This window comes from Camellia sinensis, chromosome 5 (assembly GCF_055761805.1).
Source record: "Camellia sinensis isolate YWXY chromosome 5, ASM5576180v1, whole genome shotgun sequence".
Classification (NCBI taxonomy): Eukaryota; Viridiplantae; Streptophyta; class Magnoliopsida; order Ericales; family Theaceae; genus Camellia; species Camellia sinensis.
This window is the reverse complement of record NC_138965.1, coordinates 142,337,508-142,361,236: the sequence shown is the minus strand read 5'-3', so window position 1 is coordinate 142,361,236 and position 23,729 is coordinate 142,337,508. Positions and strand designations below refer to the sequence as shown.

General features: G+C 36.8%; 1 protein-coding gene across 4 annotated transcripts in view; it reads left to right on the top strand.

The window, feature by feature from the left end:
- Positions 1-12,866: 12,866 nt before the first annotated feature.
- LOC114321036 (cysteine-rich receptor-like protein kinase 8) overlaps positions 12,867-23,729 on the top strand; it is a 30,895-nt gene continuing 20,032 nt past the window's right edge. For 2 of the 4 annotated variants that reach the window (XM_082869929.1, XM_082869927.1), the window contains exon 1: positions 12,963-13,416. In XM_082869929.1, the coding sequence (XP_082726055.1) occupies positions 13,079-13,416 (338 nt within the window). In that variant the 5' untranslated portion in view covers positions 12,963-13,078. Of the gene's footprint in view, positions 13,438-23,729 lie in introns of all 4 variants that reach the window. The other 2 variants (XM_082869928.1, XM_028268160.2) reach the window with 2 other exon arrangements.

Below are 23,729 nucleotides of genomic sequence, written 5' to 3'. Positions count from 1 at the left end.
CTTGGCCCGAGATCTGGACCTATTGGAAGAAAGAAGAGAGAAAGCAGCAATTCGGCTAGAGGCATTCCAGTAGCAGCTTGCTAGGGCTTACAATAAGAAGGTCAACCCAAGAGAGTTTCGAATTGGGGACCTCGTTCTAAGAAAGGTCGTTGGCAACAAGAAGGATCCTAGAGAAGGAAAGCTGGGCCCAAACAGGGAGGGGCCTTATAGAATCATCTCGGTCGACGACAATGGGTATATCGGCTTGAAGACAGTGAAGGCAAAGAGTTGCCAAGACCCTAGAACACTTGCAACTTAAAGTTTTTCTATCATTAGACTTTTTTGTTTTTTTCGAAATTTATGTCATAATTTTCTTAGCCGAGGTAGTAATAAAATTTTTTAGCCTGATTTTTTTTAAGAATTTGAAAATTTGTGTGATTAGACTGACTAGTCCCTTGGCGATGTTTTTGATTGAAACATGACGAATAACTTAGACTTATGATATGGTAGAGTTGAATTATACTTGCATATAATAGAGTTGAACTAAGTTGGCGATATTTCTGATTGAAACATGACGAATAACTTAGACTTATTATATAGCAGAGTTGAATTATACTTGCATATAATAAAATTTAACTAAGTTAACGATGTTTCTGATTGAAACATAATGAATAACTTAGACTCATTATATGGCAAAGATGAAATTAGACTTACATATAATGGAGTTGAACTAAATTGGTTTAACATAGCCTCTCCATGTCGGCAGAATTAAGCTTAGAATGAAACTAAGTACATTTCAGTTAGATTAACAAAGAAACCAAGGTTGAGGACCTCGGCTAATCTTTGTTTGAATCTAACTTCGGCAAAAAATATACGTACTTAATGTAGACAAAAGTGAAACTTAAGTTCACATTAGGGGGCAAGGAGCTAGAGAATGATAAGTAAAATTTTAAAGTACTTGGGAATTGGAACTTTATAGAAAATCTACAAGCTAGAGTTGGCCTAACACTTGTTGAAATTTTTAGAAAAATTTGCAAGTTAAAGTTAAGTCGAGGTAATATTGGAAGAAGTATTGTCATGACCCGAACCCGCCTCTATGGGTTAAGGACATAACCGGCCAGTAATCGCGGGATTATCTACGGCCTCAAACCACTTCAAACTTAACTCATCAGAGTACAGGGCCTAAACGGAAGCAAAATTTAAAATTTTGTCCATAGAGTTGTGCTTACATGACACATCATAACAAACCATACATACACATATTAATAACTCACATCAAAATATGTACTAATACAAAGCTCTATACATACAGGATCTATCAAGTCTAAGTTAGCCAATCAAAACTATATACAGACGTAAACCAAAGTCCTCGCCAATATGACAAAACAACATAAAATAACAAAAGGGCGAAGACGTGTCTCGTGCGTAAGACGTAAGGGCTGACTCTTCGAAACCTTAGTTGTTCCATATAGACTTCACTGAGGCTGGGTCTGGACCTCTCTTGGCTCATCTACAAACACATGAATGAGCGTGAGCGAAAGCCCAGTGAATAATATCAATTAAAGAAGATGTATTAGAACAATATACATCGGACGGCCTTAGGCCCAATTCATATTTCTATCTAGTATATAAATAGATATGGATCAAGTAACTTCGGTTCCAAACATTTTGAACGGCCTCGGGCCCAATCCATTCATGTCAAACTGGCATTTGGCCCATTTGTCTTTCATTCATGTCAGACTGGCCTCTGGCCCATTTGTCTTTCATTCATATCAGACTGGCCTCTGGCCCATTCATACTTTCATTCAAATCATACTGGCCTCTGGCCCATTCATTCAATCATTCAAATCATACTGGCCTCTGGCCCATTTATTCATTTATGTCAGACTGGCCTTCGGCCCATTCATTCATTCCTTCATGTCAAACTGGCCTTTGGCCCATTCATTTGGCATAGCAAACATTGTCCACCAATCAAATCAACAAACTTATAAACTTACATAGAAGTAAGCAATTGGACAACAACATATTTCAGATATCTTTGTCAAGATATTACTCACAGTGATCGGTTGGTTGGTTTGCCCTGGAACTTGACCCTACACATCACATAACACATACGGGTCACAAATGATTCAATCTGTTCTTTAACTCACGTATTCCTCTTTAGGCTTTATTCTTATCCCTTTAATTCAATTACAATGCTCAATGTATGCCTAAGAGTACTTAGAAGTGAAAGAAAACAGAAAACGAAACACAGAATGCCTTTTTAAAAATTTCAGAAACAGGGTCCCCGCTCGAGCGTGGACTTCCCCACTCGAGCGGACCCTTGAGGCCTGCAAAAGTACTGGTTATGTCATATTTACGCTCGATCGCGGATTCTGGCGTTCGAGCTAAAGGCCTCACTACATGGCTTCCCGCTCGAGCGTGAACTTCCCCCGCTTGAGCGGACGTCCATGTCTGCAAAAATGCTAGGAGCCCGTTTTTCCCGCTCGAGCGGCAGTTCCCCCGCTCGAGCGTACATAAAAAATTCTGAGTTTTCCAGCAATGTTCTTGAGCTCAAATTCAACCTTCAAATCAATACATCTTGCATTTTATGGCTCAATCTTCACATAAACATGTACTAACATGGTACAAACACCAAATTACAACATTATGAAACTCAATTCCATGAATTACTTACATGCATGCCTCAAATTGACCCAACTTGCTTTCATGATAACAATTCCATGTATTTCAAACTCATTTCCTTATAAATTGTATATGCATGTGGATTATAACTCCAATTTCAACTCAAATGGTGCAAATGGTGATCACAAGCATGAGTTCTAGCCAAAATTCTACATGGATCATATTTTTCATACTCAACTATACAAATTCATGGCAATTATACACATGCATGCATTCCATGACTTCAAACTCAACAAAACCAACTCAATTCCATCACAATCAATTTAATTCATGTTCTTGACCATTAATCAAACTTGAATTCACAAAATTGCAATTTAAGGTCCATGAATTCACTTACCTAGAGGCTTTAATCTTCCCAAATTATGGTCAAATCTAGAGTTGGCCTTCCAATCTTCACAACTTGAGCCAAACACTCAACTCTTCCTGTTGTTCCCTCTCTAGTTGACCCTCTCTCACTCTCTTAGAGTTGATATCAGCCAAATGAACACAAAAAAGAAGAATTGAAAGTGTATTGGCCCTTATATAACCCCCACTAAGTCACATTAATTTAATATTAGATATTTGAGCACTTAATTGATTAATTTAATCTAATTAATTTGATCCGTATCAATTTTTAATTAAATTTCACTGTAGGCTCTAAAAATTATGCCAGTCACAAGGGCGCATTCAATTTCAGTTTCTGTGGCCGATAGGGCCTTCAATTTAATTTCCAAAGCAAATAATCAAACAGATATTCCTACGGTGAATAGATAGAAATTCAAAACCACATATTTTCACATAATGGCACACAAAATCATATCAAACACATAATCATATTCATATGAAGGACCAATTAGCATACTACGGAACAGGGATATCACAAGTATATACATATTTACTGAGATAACCAGGTTACCAAACTTGTGAAGTATAGAAGACAAAAGTCTTGATAAGTGTGAGTGAAATGGCAAGTTTAAAACAACACTTGTGAAAATATTTTTACAATGTTTTCAAGTGTTAAGCCAAGGCCGAGATAAACAATTAGAAGTTATGTCTAAGGTATTTTATTCTAAAGAGGTTATACAGAAAAAGGTATACTTTGAAGACATGCAAAATTATTCTAAGTATGAAAGTGCAAAACATACATAAGAGAAAAGAAGACATTCAACACTTAAAAAAAATAAGTAGTCTTGCATTCAAAAGACAACTTGTTCAGAGTACAAAAAAGGCACATCGGCCAAACTAAAGCTAACATTGTTCAAAAGCAAAAAGTACAAAGTACAGTAATAAAAGCTTCAAGTTAAACTACTCGGCATCAATGGCTGGCTGTGTTTCGGCCTCAGAAGACAATTGGGAAATCCTTTCGGTAGTGTTCTCAGCCTCAAGCTCGGTGTCAATTTCTTGGAGAGTTTGATCGAGGCTCTTCTCGGCGATATGCACATCGGACGTAGTCTTCTTGGGGGAGACACTTTTTGAGACCTCGTCCTCCTCATCTTGAGTCAAGTCCAGGACTTGCTCATTCAGAGTTGGGGACTTGGCCCCAGCGGCACCAACTCCACCAGACTTATTGGCTTCGACATCCTCGTCTGTCTCAACCTCGCCCTCAGACTGGCTTAGAGTAGGGGGTAGTGGTAAAATAAGTCGGCTAACGTCATACAGTGGCGAATCTTCAGGGACCGCCAACTCTTTCAAGGCAGCCATCCAACCAAGGGTGTAACCCTTATTGCATATCTGCTTCACTTGCCTTTTGTATTCGTCACGTACATCAGCCAACCCCTCAGTGTAGGCCTTTTCGTCGGTCGCCTTAATTTCGGCCTCCTTCGTAGACAGTACCGGTTGAAGCTCGGCTTGGCCTTCAGCCTTCTTCTCTTTAGCCTCTTTCGCCTCGACCTTGGCGACCTCAGCTACATTTTTTGCAGCCTCGGTGCGGTCCTCAGCATTTTTAAGGGCCAGCTCAGTAACCTTGGCCTGGTTAAAAAGGCCTCGAATACGGGCCTTAGCCTTGTTCAAAAAGGACAGTAGCTTGGCTGCCTTATTGGTTTTTTGGGTCAGTTCCTTCTTAAATTCATTGGTCTTGACTGTAAAGGAGTGACCCTGCTGGATAGCCTGCAAGATTGTAAAGGAAGTTAGTTAAGTATGAAAACCAGAGCTAAAAGTTAAATAAGAAATTACAAGACTTACCAAGACGTAATGGTACATCATCATTGCATAGTTCTCATACTCCGAGAGCTCGGCCATCCGATTGATATCGGCTGGGAGAAGAACGGCAGTAGAAATGGCAGCTCCAACTTCCAAGCTATCAAGGGCACTATCCTCATCAAGAAGAGGACAGTCTCTAACATTGACAGTTAGGGTCCAAGGAGCGTCGGCACGAAACCCAGAAGGCTTAGAAGAACTGCTGGACCTTGGCTTTTTTGGTTGAGGCTAGTAGGACACCGCAGCTTCGGCAGGCCTTTTCTCGGCCGACTTCTCTACTTCGGCTAATTTTGATATGGGTATTGTGTCCTCTGATTCCACCTTAGTGGCACTGGGCTTGGCATTTGCCCTTTTAACCCTCTTTGCCTTGGGTTTTGGCTGGGCTTGGGAAGGACTGGAAGAATAAACTAACACCATCCCCGGGATGTTGGCTAAAAGGTGATCCAAAATGATCTTTGCACGGCCCATCTCTTCGGCGGTGGCGGCAACAGTAACCTTGGTATCGAAGCAGATTGTTGGCAGTGCAGTTGGCGGGTTTGTCGGATCATAAGCCGACACCTTAGAGGATTGGCGTTTTTGGCTATGAGTTCTGCCTGCAGAAGTGAAGAGTGGAGCTTGGCGTCAGCGTTGACGCTGGGCAGGGGGAATCAGTTGTGGAGCAGATGTTGATGGCTGCTCCGTTGGATCAAGAGTTGAGGCTTGTTCAGGCCATAGTGATGAAGTGGCACGGGGCGTTGTTACTAAAGGTGGAGACTTGCTTTTCTTGGGGACGCCGGGCAACGCAGATTTGTAGGTTGGAATGTAGTTGAGCAGTAGAGGGGCTTTGCGCTGGTTAACTGGCAAGCCCAGCAGCTTCTTAAAGTCCTTGCTAAAGAAGAAGGTTTTGCGGAAGTCTTTTGATGGCTGAGGAAGAGCTGGAAGTACAAAAATCAGGCATTAACATATATAAAGGGAATATAGTAATAAAGACTTAAAAGCATGTAAAGTGACACTTGGTTCTTACCATTACCCTCTTTAAACACTATTCGGCTCAAAGGATAAAGGTAGAGGTCGTCATCAGGTGAGAACTCCCAGTTGCCTGAGACGATAAAATAATCATCTCCAGCACCTTTGTTGGAGTCTGGGAGGTCGGCTATGAGTTTGTACTCAGTGGATCTCAGCTTGAGGTAATAAACATAGCCTTTTTCGGATTTCAGGCCACACATGGTATAACAGTATTGGATATCGGTTAGTGTTATCCTAGCGTTTTCTTGGCTAGCTAGGGCAATTATACTGTTAATGACTCTATAAGAGTTAATATCCAACTATATTGGGTTAAGCTTGTAGTAATGAAGGACTTGTCGGAAAAGGATATTTAGAGGGAACCTAAGTCCATACTCTGTGAAAGCCACTACGGGGAAAGGCATAGAGTCCCCATCAGGCATGATGGAGTCCTCCTCTCCTACCAGCCTGAGGTAAACATCGGTTGGGATAGAGAACTTTTTCCTAAAGTACTCTAGCTTGGAAGGGGTGTCAACTCTCCACCTGAACATACCCATGATGTCAGCTTATGAAGATTAAGGCAAAACTTCAGAAAAGAATGTTTAGTGCGGGTTTAAGGACCTCAGTTAAACCCTAGAGAGCACTGGCGTAAAATTTTCTGAGAATCTAAGGGGATTTTGGTTCGGTTTCGGTTTTCCTAAAGAACGGAGTTCTAGATCAAATCCCAAACCTAAATCTATGCAGATACAGGAATCAAAGGCAAGAATCTATAAATAAAGCAAGAAAAACATAAAAGAACAATGATTCAGACTCAAGAAAACAAACAGAAATTCAAAGAACACTGAATAAAGTGTGTGCAGATGTGCAAAGCCAAGGACAGTAGCAAATTAACAAGTATATGAGTAGTATGTGTGTGCATACGTAGACCAAGATACAGGTTGGACAAACACGAAATCTCAAACAAACATGCTCAACACACGAATGATGAAATTTAAAACACAGGCAAAGATTGAAGAACACGAATGCATTCACAATAACAACAAACAAACACAACAGAGTTTGAAATAAATTAAAAACTGAAAAGAGGGAAAATAGTGACTTACCAAAAAGAATGACGCCGGATGAATATCGTCAGAGTCAAATGACGTGAGTGGTCGCAAATGGATAGTGAAAAGTTCACCGAAGGAGGTGATCGATGTAGGTTGCAGAAAGCTTTGAAGGAACAAAATTGGAGGTTTTCTTGCAGAGGGAGAAAACCTTGAGAGAGTGAAGAAATGCAAAGTGAAGAGACGGAGAGAGGGAAAGTACTTTTGTAAAAACATGAAAAGGCAGCAAAACCACAATGAATGTGCCTTGGACGACGTGTCTGTCAGGCAGTGCGCGCAAAAGCGACGCGACCTAATGGCACATGTCAGGTACGGATCATTAAGAAAAGGACGCGTGGATAAAACGGCTGAGAAAAACGTGCGTGACAGTTCATACGCAGATGAAACTCTTGGAGTTCTTGATTTAATGAAGTAAGGACCTCGGCTAGGTGAACAGTCCTGGTTAAAGAACTTGAAGAACTTGGTTCTTGGTTCTTGGTCATTAAAAAAGTAGACTGTAGAGTCTTGGTCAGGTGAAGCCGACGTGTGATAATCTCGGTCATAAAGGATGGAGTAAGTCCTGGCCGATGTGCTATATGGACAAACGGTATAGGTTCCATCACCTCAAGATGCTGAGGTAATAGAACCTAGGGGGCAATTGTGGGGGCATATTTTGTGAATGACAACACGTGGCCAAGGTGACACTGAAGTGTCAGCCGAGGTGCCACGTGTCTTGGTCATGGCACTGAGGTGATCTCAGCTAGGCCGAGGCTATCTGCAGAGATACCAGAATCCGAGATGAACGTATAAGGGACAAGAGTCCTAGAATGGGGGAGGACCTCAGTCTAGATAAAGATAAGGCTCTTAGGGAGTTTATTTCTATCTAGTTGGGAGTCCAGGATGAGCATTGATCCAGAGTCCATTGAAGCTAGGTTTCTACAAGGATCAGGTTAGTGCTGGCTATAAAAGTAAGTCACCATCGTGGGTCTAAGGTACGCTTTTGGTATTTTAGCTAGTGAGTTAAGCATTGTTTACTATCTTTGAGAGATAACTAAGTATTGACTTGATTGTCGGAGTGCCCCCAGGTGGACGAACCACCGCCGGAGCCTTATCTTTCTGTGACAGGTTGTTCGGGCGAGATCTATTCTATCGGTACTCTTCAGCTGAGTACCTGTTTGTGTGGTCAGAAATCAGCACACACACCTACCATTGTAATCATATATATTCAAATGTTTCCGATGCTATATAGTATACATTCAAAATTGGGTTACCCAAAACCTGTATATATCTATTCAAAAATGTTTTGGGGCTCCAATAAAGGAACTCTAATAGCTCTAATGAAGTGTGGGTTTCATTGTGATAGTAATGTTTGTGTCTTGTTTTTTTTTTTTTTTTTTTTTTTTTGACTTTCCATGTCATTAGAGCTCGTTAATTAAGAGAGATGTATCATTATTGATATCTATTCATCAACATTTATAAATGGATATCTACACACACATATAATAAGCAACAAATAATTTAAGTTTGCTTTGTTTTATGCTTTTCTCTTGAATAAAGAACACAACTATTCATTTTATCAAGAATAGCATGAAACTGCACAGAATTAGAAAGTGACAGATGCTCCAAGCAAGATTGTAGTGTTGTTACTGGTCATCAAAATAGCAGGGCATTAGTTTTAGTAATATTATATATAACAATCAAATTAGTTGCTAGATGGTAGGCATATTAAGTTGTAGTACTATAGGTAACAGGGCATTTAACACTATCACTATTTAATGTCATACTCTAGATGACTCAATAAAAAATACGGGTAAATTATCAATAAGTCCTAATAGTTGGACTTAATTTTTATCAAATCTTATTAAAAATAAATCTTGGTAAAATTGTCGCTAAAAATATTTTTTGTGATAATTTTTTATATATGTCGCTAAAACTTGACAATTAGTGACTTTTTTATCATGATTTTTATAAATTGTCGCTAAAACTTACAATTAGTAACTTTTTTTATGACAAATTTTTTCTATAGGACCTATTAGACAATAAGTCTACTTATTAAGACCTATACATAAGTATCCCTTAAAATATTAGGACATTACCACCATGGCCTGAGCTAATTCTCCAATGGAACATTCAGAAGCATGCCTTGCTAATTTAGGGGGAACAAACAATCAAAATTGTATTTTGAAGAAACAAGTAGTAAGTATAATTATTGACATAACAAATGGTCTATACAAAATACAAAGACACAAATTAAAGTAAGAAGGAAGATGATGAGTGAATGTGAAAATCACCACTATGATAAGGACAACAAATACTCAAGAAGTATGGAACATACACAAATATATCAATTTTTACTGTTTCAAAGAATGTGAAGGGCCTACCTTGCGCCCTCAAAGGCTCAAACCATAGGGTCAACCATAGGGTCATGTTTGATTCAAAAGACTAATAGTGAAGTATTAATAATCCTATTAAATTAGTGTAGGATTCACTATCCAATTGGATTAATATCCATTGGATTAATAATCTCACCCCTATCCCATTACTAATAATCCTACAAATTTGTTGGATTAATTATCCATTGGATTAATAATCCTAAACCAAAATGTTAAAACAAACATGAGATAATTGGGCCCACGGATTAATAATCCTAATTCCATGCTCTAATCCACCCAATCAAACATGCCATAGAAGAACAATAATTTGAACAAATCAGAGCTTTTCTGGAATCCAATCACTAAAATTTGTTTTTGTGATTCTACTTCTTTCAATAGAATAAAGAGTTAATGGTTTATGAATATATGTATGTGTACACAGAGAGAGAGAGAGAGAGAGAGAGAGAGAGAGAGAGAGAGAGAGAGAGAGAGAGAGAGAGAGAGAGTTAGTTCCCAAGTGGAACTCCACCCTTTCCTTTGCTACTGCGGTTCAATGGCATTTTTTATTTTTTATTTTTTATTTTTAATTCTAAAATGCCATTAAATTTTATTTGTGCTGGTAACCTTAAATAAATAAAATGTCTCTCAATTTTATTTTATTTTTAAAAAATGCCACAAAATTTATTTACAGCCTTAATTAAATAAAAGGCCACTCAAATAGTAGAATAGGCGAATGGTTAAGGGACATTTTTAAACAAATGCCATTAGATGTATTTGTAATAGCATTTTTATTATAAATAAAATAAAATAAAAAATAAAAAAACACTAAAATGATGCCACTAAATAATGTTTTTTTTTTTTGTAGTGTTGTGGCACTTGTTTATTGAAATATCACTAGAGCTTTTTATGTTTACGGCTTTGTGAGGTTTTGTAAAATATGCCACCAAATATTATTTTTGTGGTACTTTTTAAAAATATGCTATTAATATAGTACCACTAAAATATATTTTTGTCGTAATGTATTTAAAGTCACATTTAGTTTTTTTCATCTCATATTTATAAAAAAAAAAAATTATTAAAAATTTATTTCCAAACGAGCCCTTCGTAGGATAAGATATTTCCGTAGATGGAAAGTGACACGAAGGACTAGTTTGCTTAAGGGACTTGCATAGTAATGTTTGAATGAAGGTTCACATCATGATAGGGGCCTACCTTACCTAACTGTGTTTTGGCACAAGAGACATTGATTGCGTTGATTATGAAGGTCATGGTCTAGTGTGGATTGAGCGTAAATTAGACTGTGTCACTCGTGATTCTCCAAAAACAAAAAGACGGTATTAGTCTATTCAATTATAAAGAAGAATACATTACCGCTATTTCACGCCATTTGTGAAGTGGTGTATGATTTGAAAGAATTTTTGCAAATTTATAGCAAAAGTAAATGGATCTCACAATAATTTATTTTGACAACACGTCTGTCATTGCTTTAACTAAAAATTCAAATTTTCATGTCCAATCCAAGCACATTGAATTACATCATCACTGTGTACATATTTTTGTCATCACTTCGTGAAAATTTGTCAACATCAACAAGTAACTTGCACATATTTTCACAAAGACTGGCTTTGTTTGGTTAAGTTTTTAGAATATTATAGATGGTGAATTTGTCTCCACACAAGATTAGCGAGATAATGCACCATATCCTACACTTGCAGGAGAAACTAAATTCTAAAATCACCTCCGACCTAGGTAGGTTGGGAGAAACCTATAACGATCAAGTTAATAACATTCTAGTCAAACACGATTGTAATAGGGAAATAAAGGAAAGGTATGTTTGTATAGTTACTCTTAGTTACCTCTGTGTGTCATTTACCTATTTGCTTGATTCCTTTTTATATTAATTGGTATGGTATTGTGACCCTCAATCTTCTCTTGATCAAAACGGTCAGCCCTTTGTCAGAGGTTACCTTAATAGTGGCCAACTTGCAATTGCTATTGATCGTCGGATCTCTGTTGATCCAATGATTGGCTTCCTGTCAGAGGCAGTGGCCAACTTGTATTTGTCGATGATTTTCAGATCTCTATTGATCGGATGAACATCATTCTGTCAAAGGTCAGTGGCCAACTTGTGTTCTTCTTTAGCCGTTGGATCCACCCCGATCCGAGGGTCATTCTTTTGTCAGGGGTCAATCTCTGCTTTGATCTTAATTTTGTCTAATACACCCAATCATGTTGATCGGCTTCCATTGTTTTTGGGCTCAATTCATCTGGGTTTACCTGGCTTATTTGAGCCCATATTTCTATTGGGCTGGATATGGATTTCTACCCTTCACAAATATATTTTTGATTTTTTTAAAAAAAATTAAAAATTAATTTGGTGAATTTTTTTTAAAAAAATCAAAAAATACTTATAATTTTATCTTCTCGAAAGGTAGAAATAATTTTTAAAAATTCAAAAATATTTTTTTGATATTTATTTTTGTCGAACTAATTGCTATTTCCTCAAAAAATTCTGAAAATAATTTTAGAAAAATCAAACTGTTATCCCAGGTAGGCAACTCAAAAGGGGAGGTGATTTGGGTTTTTAAAAAATAATTTCATAATATTAAAAATAATAATTAAAATATTTGAATTTTAACAAATAAATTAACAGAGTAATAATAATCTATAAATAAATTACTAAATTAAAATTTAACCCAAATATTAAAAAAATAAACATGCTCAACAATATCAAATAGATTAATGAAATAAAAATGAGCAAAGAGAAGAGGAAACAAACTCAGCAATTTATAGTAGTTCATCACGTCGGGCCTATGTCTATTGCCCAAGTATCCTTCTCAGGAATTTCTTCATTATTTTTCAAATAGTAATTACACCACTAGCTTCACAGGTGCTAGTAAACCTTTACACCAAGTAATTGAACCCAATCACTCTGACTAGTTTTGAATCTAGTACCTGGTTTTACCTTACCCAAGTGATTTTATTCCAAAAAAATCACTTACAAAAACTCTGTTTTTTACAAGAATAATAAGAAGGGTGTAAAATCCCTTTATAATTTTTTGCTCAAATTCTCAATAAATTTTCTCACGAAAAATACAACACAAGGAGGCACAATACAATATTTGAGAACAATTCAATATCACAAATATTTTCCTCTTCACTTCTTATTTTTCTCCAACCAAAACACTGCTATATACACACAAAAATCTATCTGTTGAACATATATCCGTTGGACAATGACGCTCCCACAGATTGCAGTTTCGGGCATGTGAGTCATCTCTTTTCTCATCTTCAAAAATGATAGGCAGAGGTTTGAAATTAATGATCAAGGGTCGATTTCAATGAATAGTAGTTTTTTATTTTTCTTTCAAAACCTTATGAATTTCAAAAGTTACACAGTAACTTAAATAGTAATTTTTCTATTAAAAAATATATAATGCACAGTATTGGTGAGAAAACTGGCAACTCAGGAAATATTATATCGTGGTCAAGGTATCATGTAGCCATATCTCTAATCAATTACAAATCATTATGTCTTGTTATTTTTTATTCACTCAATATAAAATTATAAATCCTATCGTCTCTCCTAATCACAACACACCTAAGCACCACATGGTCATATCCCAGACCACCAGATAACTTCTCATAAATAAGCAAGCCTTCGTCTTTTGTAATACATAAGAAGCAGAGCAAGCAATTCTAAAGAAGGCATAGCATTTGCCCTCTCTCTCTCTCTCTCTCTCTCAGCCTGTTTGTCCAAATACCAGGTTATAGTAGAGTATAGATATAGATACAGTAAAAATGGTTTATTGGAGACTGCTTTTCTTCCTTTCACATACCCTCATCACCATCACCATCACCATTGCACAGCCTGAATTCATATTCAGTTACTGTGTGCCTAATAGAACTAACAGCACTACTACTTATGAGGCAAACCTCAAGACCCTCTTCTCTTCTCTCTCCTCAGCCATTGACAGTTATGGATTTTACAATGCTTCTCTTGGCCAAAACTCTGATAGAGTTAATGCAATAGTGCTTTGTAGAGGAGATGTTGAACTCGGTATCTGTCGTAGCTGTGTCAGTGATTCTACTCATAAGCTCATACAAGTTTGTCCAAAGTACATGGAGGCAATTGCATGGTATGATTATTGCATGTTAAGGTATGGAAATTTATTTTTTTTATCATATTACACTGTTAGTGTCAGTACTGTGACCCTTATGCTATTTTGATCTCTGTAATTTTAATTACATTGATCTGACCTTGAATTTAATTTTATCTTGAATTGATCCAATTGAATACAATTGTTAGGTTTTTTTTTTTTTTTTTTTCTTTGGGCAAATGAGCATATGAACTATGTGTATCATATTTTTAGGAGTAAAATTGCAAACTTCATCAATTTAATGACTTAATCTTAACCAATTCAGTGAAAATTTTCTATAAAACATCATAAAGATGTTATCAATTGGACAAAATTGATGCAAAATTTAAAATTAATGATCAAAATTAAACCAAATAAATTATAGGAATTAAAATAAAACAAACGACAGAATATAAAACTACTGATGTAATATTTATCCTATTTTAATTTCAAAAAACTGAGGCCTTGTTTGGTTTGGCTTTGGGGAAAAGATTTTGAAGAAAATTTTTGAAAATTTTATTTGGTTTGTAATTTTTCTCAAAAAATTTTCAAAATCACTTTATCTCTCCTACACATCAATCAATTACTTTTTCTTTCTCCTCTCTCCTTTTCAATCATTTTTTCCCTCACATACATCTGCTCAATTACAAAAAAATATCAAATCATCCCAAACTTCCAAACTCCAAAATTATTTTCAAAATATACAAAACAAACAAACTACAAAAATTACTAAACTCTCTTCCCAAAATATTTTTTAAAAATTTATCTCCTAAAATCAAATCAGGCCTGAATAGTTGTAATCCCAAAACTTACGGGTCTTTTCTTTTGGAGATTAAATTAGTCATGGACGTTCGAGCAATGTGATTTTCATGGGCATCCACTTATAAGGTGCCACATAAGCAAAAGTATGGTCCACAATAATTGTATTTCTTTTCACCTTTTATCTCTTTGCTTTGGGTTGTTTTACTGTCCTTACCTAAATCCACTTGCACCCTCTACAACCTCATGATTTGGATCCTACAACAAAGTTCCTATCATCTATATTTATAGCCATCGACGGACGTTGAAAAGTCCATGAGCACCGACCACCATCACATATTCACGCTTCGTTTGAAAAGTTGAGTTGACTTCTTAATTTTTGATATTTTTGATTATTTTATCCTCAACTAAAAAACTCATTTGAATTGACTTTCTTGAATTTTAAAAATAAAATAATTATGATTTAAATATGATATTTTATCTTATTGACTTTTTAACTCATTTTATCTTTTTATGACTAATTTAACCAAAAAGTCAACACAACCCACATCTCTACACCTTATGCTTAGAATCCCCTCTGATTGAATCCATCATCACCATCACATACACAGTTCAAAGAAAACTACATTTATGATGAGTTCTTAATGAACGGCCGGTGATTTTAAATTTTTTATTTGTTTGTTTGTTTGTTTTTTTTTTTTGTTTTTTTAGTCCATTTTTATGTTTGTCCCAATGACAGATCTGTACGTGTGAAGATCCAAGCCTTGTCCTTTTAAAAAAAACCCTATCTTTTTCTGATCAGCAAAAGAAAGATTTATTGATGACAACACATACATAACATATGCAAATACATCAATAAAAGAGGAGAATAGCACAAAGCATCATAGGAAACTACCCAATCCCAACTAGGTTGACACCGAGCAGAGAGCAAAATCATCTGCAAGCTCAACCCCAAGGGTTGGTGAGAAACCAAGCCCAACAAGAAAAAACCCCCCAATGACTCAACACCCCACTCTACCATCTTTTGGAATCAACCAAAACCAAGCACCCCTTTGACCTGTGAGACTACACCCAACAACCATCAAACAGAACCCGCAAGTAGAAGAAGCAGCACTATAACTAGAAAGATTTGCAGCAACTACCAGCAGAAACACCCACACATTAAAATTCACCAACAGCACTGCACAGGATAGCCCATCACAGCAGCAACCATGCTCAGAACATCCTCAGAGTAGGTGCAAGCTCAACAAGCATAATAACAGATCAGAATTCACAAACTGCAACCTGCAACTGCACATCAAAATTCACCAACTGCAAAAGAGTTTGATGACAACACCCACACATCAAAAGAGTTTGATGACAACACCCACACATCAAAATTCACTAACTGCAACCTGCAACACTGAACAACCTACATCTGCAGCAGTAGAGCATGCCCATCAGCAAAGAACCTGCAACCAATACTCCCCATACCAGAATGAATTCATGAAAATCCTAGACAACACCTGACTTGTGAAAAATTAAACACGACATCATTGACTGGAAATGAAGCATCCCTGAACTGAGATCTCATCCAAATTACTGACCTCACCTTGATACATTCACACAAAACCTGAAAATTGAGCTGGACTGCCTTAAACACACACTCATTTCTATAACTCCACACAGACCACAACACTGCTGCTGGAAGGGCCTTCCACACCAAATTAACTTTCTTCCTAAACTTTCAACCCATCCACCAGAGTAAAAGACCATCTATGGATCTGGGAATAACCCACTAAATACCCCACCAATTAGCAATAGCAGACCAAATTTTGCATCTTCTCTTTCTCTTTTTGTAATTATTTCTTCTCAAGATCAGAGCCACTGATCTTCAAAAGCACCTCCTCTCAATCTAGTACTCTGTCCTCTATTACTGTTATTGTTAGGAAAATTCGAGAAGTACAATGCATTAATCTTTGAGTTTGTCTTCCCTCACATGTCAAATCTTTGTACCTTTATTTTGTTGGAATATAAATATGGATATAATCTTTATAATAAAAAATAAAAAAAACAATTTTGTGGTGGATTTTATGCAAACCATGAATTGATATAGATGATATGCAATAAAAGACTGAGCTACTCAATTGCTCAATCTTACACTGTAATCGGAGGTTCAATAACATTTTTTACCCCAATCAATTGAAAAGTTATTGGTTAATCTTAAGGCACCACGTGACTATATCTCACACTAATCACAATTCATCATATCCTTTAATATTTTTCAATCACCTAACACAAATTCGTAGGCCCTAACTTTTTCACCAATTACAACACTATTGAAGCACCACGTGACGTGACGATACCCAAAGACCAACCAATAATTTCTCCAATGCTTGATTGAAGAAATAGAGAAAAGAATTAGGTCGATGGCTCAGTAATGGCAGAAGAGAGAGACCGTGATTTGTACTTAGTAAAAGGAAAAAGGGAGAGCGTGGAAAGAGAAATAATGTGATAAGTGTATGGTTTATGTGTCTGCAAATCATTGGGCAGCCATAAACATGGAATTGACGGCTAGTTCATGTATAACTTAGGATCCGTTTGATTTAGTTTTAGAATTATGATTTAAATTTAGAGTTATAATTTGAGTTTTGAGTTTTTGAATCATGATTTAAAAAGAAAAAATTTGTTTGATTATGAGTTTTAAAAATAGTTTTGGGATGATTTGTAATTTTTTTTTTTTTTTATTGATTGATGTATAGAATGTGAGAAAATGTGAAAGGAGAGATGAGAGAGAAAAAGTGACTGATTGAATAATAATAAGAAGAAGAAGAAGAGAGAAGAGAAGAGTTTTGAAAGTAATTTTAAATTGTGTTTTAAAAATATGTTTAATTAATATGTTTCATTCAAATCATGATTTAAAAACAAAGTTAAGTTTTGAAAAGTAAATCAAACGCTACCTTAATCTCTTTCTTTGATATCCCTAATGACAAAGCAGAGTATGTACGCTAATTAAAAGGACACTTATTGTATATTTCCTCCTTTACCGATGATATGTTATTAAATAGGTTAAGTGTATCACATCATTATATTGACGTGGTGTGCCAAGTGTTAGAGAAAAATGGTTTATCACCATTAATTTTTGGTAATTTTGAGCTATCATTAATGTAGGACCCACACCTCGGTTTTTGTGAATCTGAGTGGCAACACGTTCCTTGCCATGTGATGAACAACAATATATACTCGGATGGTCAAAACCATTTTCGAGTGAATGAGAAATTGATACCGAAGTGAGCCTCATGAACATGAATATGTTTGGTGTGGTTACTTTGAGTTGGTATCTAAACCTTGTCCCACATAAGAAACATGGAAGAGTTTCTATAAGTATATATGCTATAAGTTAGAGACCTTGGGTTGGGCCCTAAGGGGTACCCAAGTTTTGTAGGAAGAGGAGTTATGGACAAGCCCAAAACCACCACCACACGGCGCGTCGCCGTCCATCCGGCCGGGGCGGGTGTGGGTATGGGTCAAACCTGTCCTTATTTTTTGCTCCAAAATTATTTGAAATGTTTCGAATAATTTTTGCAAGAAAAATTCAAATGCCAAAATTTTGAATTCAAAATTTTCGGTTATAATTCTTCTCCATCTCCGACCAATCGTTTCTCCAGTCTGGCGACTGTTCATCATAACGTTCTTCTGTTCCGAAATGGCACTTCACTGCCTATATATATAGCAACCCTCCATTCCAAAAAAAAAAAAAAAAACAATAACGGTTTTTTTGTTCCTTTCCTTCTATCTTCTCTCTTCATTGCTTCCTTCGTTCTTCATTTTACATCTTGTGTGAGTTCGAAAAATGCAGCTTGGTTCGCTGTACAAACAGTTCGCTGTGCTGCATCTGTTTGGGGTGATTGTTGAATCTTGGAGGCAGGACGTCCGTTATTCTCGAGCACCTTAGGAGAGGACGAATTTCTATCTTAAAAAATTGTTGGAAATATTTTTCGATAAAAAATTAAATTAACAGAATAATTAAATTACAATAAATAATTAAACACAGAACAAGAGATAACTCAACTTTTTGTAGAATGAAACTTAAGAACAAATTTGTGATTAAGGCCAGTGTTTGAACACTAACTGAGAGTACTGTTATTACTCCTAATCCCATTGTGCCTCCACCGGTGGTTTCTATTACGGTTGTTACTCCTACTCTGACTCATGGCCCGGGTCATGGACATGTTCCAGTGAACCATGGGGAAAAACCTGAAAAATTTAGTGGCACCGATTTTAAAAGGTGGCAACAAAAAATGTTATTTTATTTAACTACCCTGAATTTGGCAAGGTTTTTACGAGAAGATGCTCCAACTCTGAAGAAAGATGAGAGTGATGTGCAAGTTGTCGATGCAGTAGATGCATGGAAACATGCAGACTTTCTCTGCAGAAACTATATCCTCAATGGATTGGACAACACATTGTACAATGTGTATAGTCCAATCAAGTCAGCAAAAACGTTGTGGGATTCCTTGGATCGCAAAAATAAGACGGAAGATGCAGGAACAAAGAAATTTATTGTTGGCCGCTTCCTGGATTATAAGATGGTGGATTCCAAAATGATGATCAGTCATGTCCAAGATCTACAGCTTATCCTGCATGAAATTCACACAGAAGGTATGTCTCTGAGCAAGTCTTTTCAAGTAGTAGCAATAATTGAAAAATTACCGCTGTCTTGGAAGGATTTCAAGAATTATTTAAAGCACAAGCGCAAAGTGATGTCACTGGAGGACTTGATTGTTCGATTGAGGATTGAAGAAGACAACCGTGGGTCTGAAAAGAAAAATGGGTGTCATCTCATGGAGGCCAAGGCTAATGTGGTGGAATAGAAGCCTAAGCACAACAGCAAAAAAAGGAAGTATCGTGGTGAGAGTTCAAAACGAAGCTCTGGTTCAAAGACTAGAGAGATTCAAAACTTCACAGGCAAATGTTATGTGTGTGACAAGCAAGGGCATCGTGCCAAAGATTGTTACAAGCGTCGAGCTCAACGAACCATGAAAAAGAAACCTGCTCAAGCCAACATAACAGAGGAGGAAAATCTTTGTGCAATGATTTCGGGATTACATATGTCCGGAATGGTGTCTGAAATGAATTTGGTAAACAACCCCAAAACATGGTGGGTGGACACAGGTGCTACACGCCACCTTTACTCTGAGAAAAAGATGTTCTCCACATATCAAGTGGTAGATAATGAAGAACAACTTTATATGGGCAATTCTTCTACCTCCAAGGTTGAAGGCAAAGGACAGGTAGTACTCAAGGTGACATCAAGCAAAGAGCTTACTTTGAAAGAGGTGCTGCATGTACCAGAAATTCGGAAGAACCTGGTATGTGGATCATTGCTAAGCAAGAATGGGTTTCGCCTTATGTTTGAATCTGACAAATTTGTACTCACTAAAAATGGGATGTATGTGGGGAAAAGGTACTTGTGCGATGGGCTCTTCAAACTAACTGTAATGACTATAGTTCCTACTTTTAATAAAAATAACACATCTTCTGCTTACTTTGTTGAGTCTTTATATATGTGGCATGGTAGATTAGGACATGTTAATTATGGTGCTTTGCGTAGATTAATTAACTTAGAATATCTAACTAAATTTCATATTGATACAAATCATAAGTGTGAAGTATGTGTTGAATCAAAATTGACTAAGGCATCTTTTAAGTTAATTGAAAGAAATACTGAACCTCTGAATCTAATCCATAGTGATATATGTGATTTGAAATTTGTTCAAACACGAGGAGGAAAAAAATATTTCATAACCTTTATTGATGATAACACTCGATATTGCTATGTATACGTGCTGCGAAGTAAGGATGAAGCCTTAGAAAAATTCATAGAATTTAAGGCTGAGGTTAAGAATCAACTTGGCAAGAAAATAAAGGCTATAAGGAGTGACAGAGGTGGAGAATATGAAACATCATTTGGTGACTTATGTTCACAATTAGGAATAATACATCAAACCACCGCACCTTATACACCTCAGCAAAATGGAATTGCTGAGCAGAAAAATTAAACTTTGAAAGAAATGATGAATGCCATGGTAATAAGTTCAGGGTTACCTCAGAACTTGTGGGGGGAAGCAATACTTTCTGCTAATTATATTCTCAACAAAATTCCTCATAAGAAATCTAATAAAACACCCTAGGAATTATGGAAAGGTCGAAAGCCTTCCTATAAATACTTGAAAGTGTGGGGGTGTTTAGCTAAGGTGGAAATACCAGAACCAAAAAGAGTTAAAATTGGACCCAAGACCGTTGATTGTATTTTCATAAGATATGCAAACAACAGCAGTACCTATCGGTTTTTAGTGCATAAAAGTGAGAACACAGAGATTCATGTCAATACAATTATCGAGTCAAGGAATGCATCATTTTTTGAAAATGTGTTTCCTTGTAAATTGACACAAGAGCCTAAAAGGACCTATGATACTGCTTTTGATAATGATCAAGGACAAGTTGAGGAAAATCTAGAGGAAAAAGTCAAGGAGGAACCCAGACATAGTAAAAGGGCTAGGACAGAAAAATCTTTCGGTTCTGATTTCTTAACGTACTTACTAGAAGAGCAGCCTCGAACTTTCAAAGAAGTAATGTCCACTCCTGAAGCTCCTTCCTGGAAAAAAGCTATCAATAGTGGAATTGAATCAATCCTGCAAAATCATACATGGGAATTAGTGGATCTTCCACCAGGCTGTAAGCCTCTTGGTTGCAAGTGGATTTTTAAAAGGAAGATGAAGCCCGATGGTTCAATTGATAAATATAAGGTGAGACTTGTAGTTAAAGGTTATAGGCAAACTGAAGGGGTAGATTATTTTGATACTTACTCACTTGTAACAAAAATAACGTCTATTCAAATGTTAATAGCTATTGCAGCTTTGTATAATCTTGAGATCCATCAAATGGATGTTACGACTGCATTCTTGAATGGCTATTTGAATGAGGAAATTTACATGGAACAACTAGAAGGGTTCGTGGTTCCAGGGCAAGGGAAAAAAGTGTGCAAACTTGTGAAGTTTCTTTATGGTCTAAAACAAGCACCTAAACAATGGCATGAAAAATTTGACAATGTAATGATATCAAATGGATTTAAAATTAATGAATGTGATAAATGTGTTTATGTGAGAAACACGGAAAAGGGATATGTCATTGTTGGCCTATATGTAGACGATATGTTCATCCTTGGTAGTAATAATGAAATGATCAAAGCTACCAAGAAAATGTTGAACTCTAAGTTTGACATGAAAGATATGGGAGTAGCAGATGTTATACTTGGAGTAAGAATTACAAAAACATCTGAAGGATATACCTTGTCTCAAAGACATTATGTTGATAAAATACTTGAGAAATTTAACAAACATGACGATCGCCTTGCTAAGACCCCTATGGATGCTAATCTTCATTTGATGAAGAATATGGGTGAAGGGATATCACAAGTAGAAGCTCCCGAATCATCGGAAGCTTAATGTATCTCATGAACTGCGCACGTCCAGATTTAGCATATGCAGTTAGCAGATTAAGTAGGTACACAAGCAATCCAAGAACAGACCACTGGGCAGCAATAGTTAGGGTACTGAGATATCTAAAGTATACTCGAAACTATGGGTTAAACTATATGAGATATCCAACAGTGTTAGAGGGTTATAGTGACGCTAATTGGATCTCAGACACTAAAGACTCCAAGTTTACTAGTGGCTATGTCTTTACCCTGGGAGGTGCAGCAGTCTCATGGAAGTCATCCAAACAGACATGCATTGCAAGGTCCACAATGGAGTCTGAGTTTATCGCTTTAGATAAAGCAGGTGAAGAAGGAGAGTGGCTTCGTCACTTTCTAGAGGATATGCCAATGTGGCCAAAACCTGTGCCAGCCATTTGCATTCATTGTGACAGTCAAGCAACAATGGCAAGAGCACAGAATAATATGTATAATGGTAAGTCTCGTCATATTCGACGTAAACACAATACTGTTAGGCAACTGCTCTCAAATGGAATTATCTCCATTAAGTACATAAGGTCAAAAGATAATATCACGGATTCGTTAACCAAAGGTTTGACCATAGAGCAAGTGTTAAGATCTTCAAGGGGAATGGAATTAAACCCTACTAACTAAAGAGTCGTCTTAATGGCAACCCAACCTAACTGACTAGAGATCCCAAGGTCTAGGTTCAAAGGAACAACCGAATTATATGTGACTCATCAGTATCACTAAGGGGGATTTTTTGCCCTTTCCTATGATGACATAGTGATGTCTGCAGCGTTAATCAGGTTAAGCTTTGCTTTTAATGACTTTCATATCTTGGAGATTCAAGTGGGGTATAGCAGAATACTCTTAATAAAAATCACATATATAAGTGTGAACTGGGCCGGTTCTATGAGAATTGGGAAAAGGCTGAATTCTCTAGAGCACTCAGGAAAACCAGGAATTGTCCAGGGCCAAAATGGGCACAACCGATAGAACCAGATTGTGTATGAAAATAAAACTGTGTGACAGACTATTGTCTTGGTTTACACCAATGGAAGAATAGTTCAAGACATCATGTTCACTAATCAGCCAGTAAACCCGATAGTCTTTCACAAGGGAAGGTTCAAAGCCAAAAGCTACCTATTATTTGCAGGATATTTTCAGTTTTGTACTCTTAGCGTCTTCATTTTGTTGCATATTCATTTTCAATTTCATTCATGTGGGGGATTATTAGAGAAAAATGGTTTATCACCGTTAATTTCCGGTAATTTTGAGTTATCATTAATGTAGGACCCACACCTCGATTTTTGCGGGTCCGAGTGGCAACACGTTCCTTGCCATGTGATGAACAAGAATATATACTCGGGTGGTCAAAACCATTTTCGAGTGAATGAGAAATTGATACCGAAGTGAGCCTCATGAACATGAATATGTTTGGTGTGGTTCTTTTGAGTTGGTATCTAAACCTTGTCCCACATAGAAAACATGGAAAAGTTTCTATAACTATGTATGCTGTAAGTTACAGACCTTAGGTTAGGCTCCAAAGGGTACCCAAGTTTTGTAGGAGGAGAAGTCATGGCCAAACCCAAAACCACCACCACACGTGAGTGCCGCCGTCCGTCCGGCCAGGGCGGGTGTGGGTCAAACCGGTCCTTATTTTTTGCTCCAAAATTATTTGAAATGTTTCGAATAATTTCTGCGGGAAAAATTCAAATACCGAAATTTTGAATTCAAAATTTTCGGTTATAATTCTTCTCCATCTCCGACCAGTCGTGTCTCCAGTCTGTCGACTGTTCATCATAACGTTCTTCTGTTCCGGAAATGGCACTTCACTGCCTATATATATAGCAACCCTTCATTCCAAAAAAAAAAAAAAAACAATAATAGTTTTTTTGTTCCTTTCCTTCTATCTTCTCTCTTCATTGCTTCCTTCGTTCTTCATTTTGCATCTTGTGTGAGTTCGAAAAACGCAGTCCGGTTCGCTATACAAACAGTTCACTGTGCTACATCTGTTTGGGGTGATTCTTGAATCTTGGAGGCAGGACGTCTGTTATTATCGAGCACCTTAGGA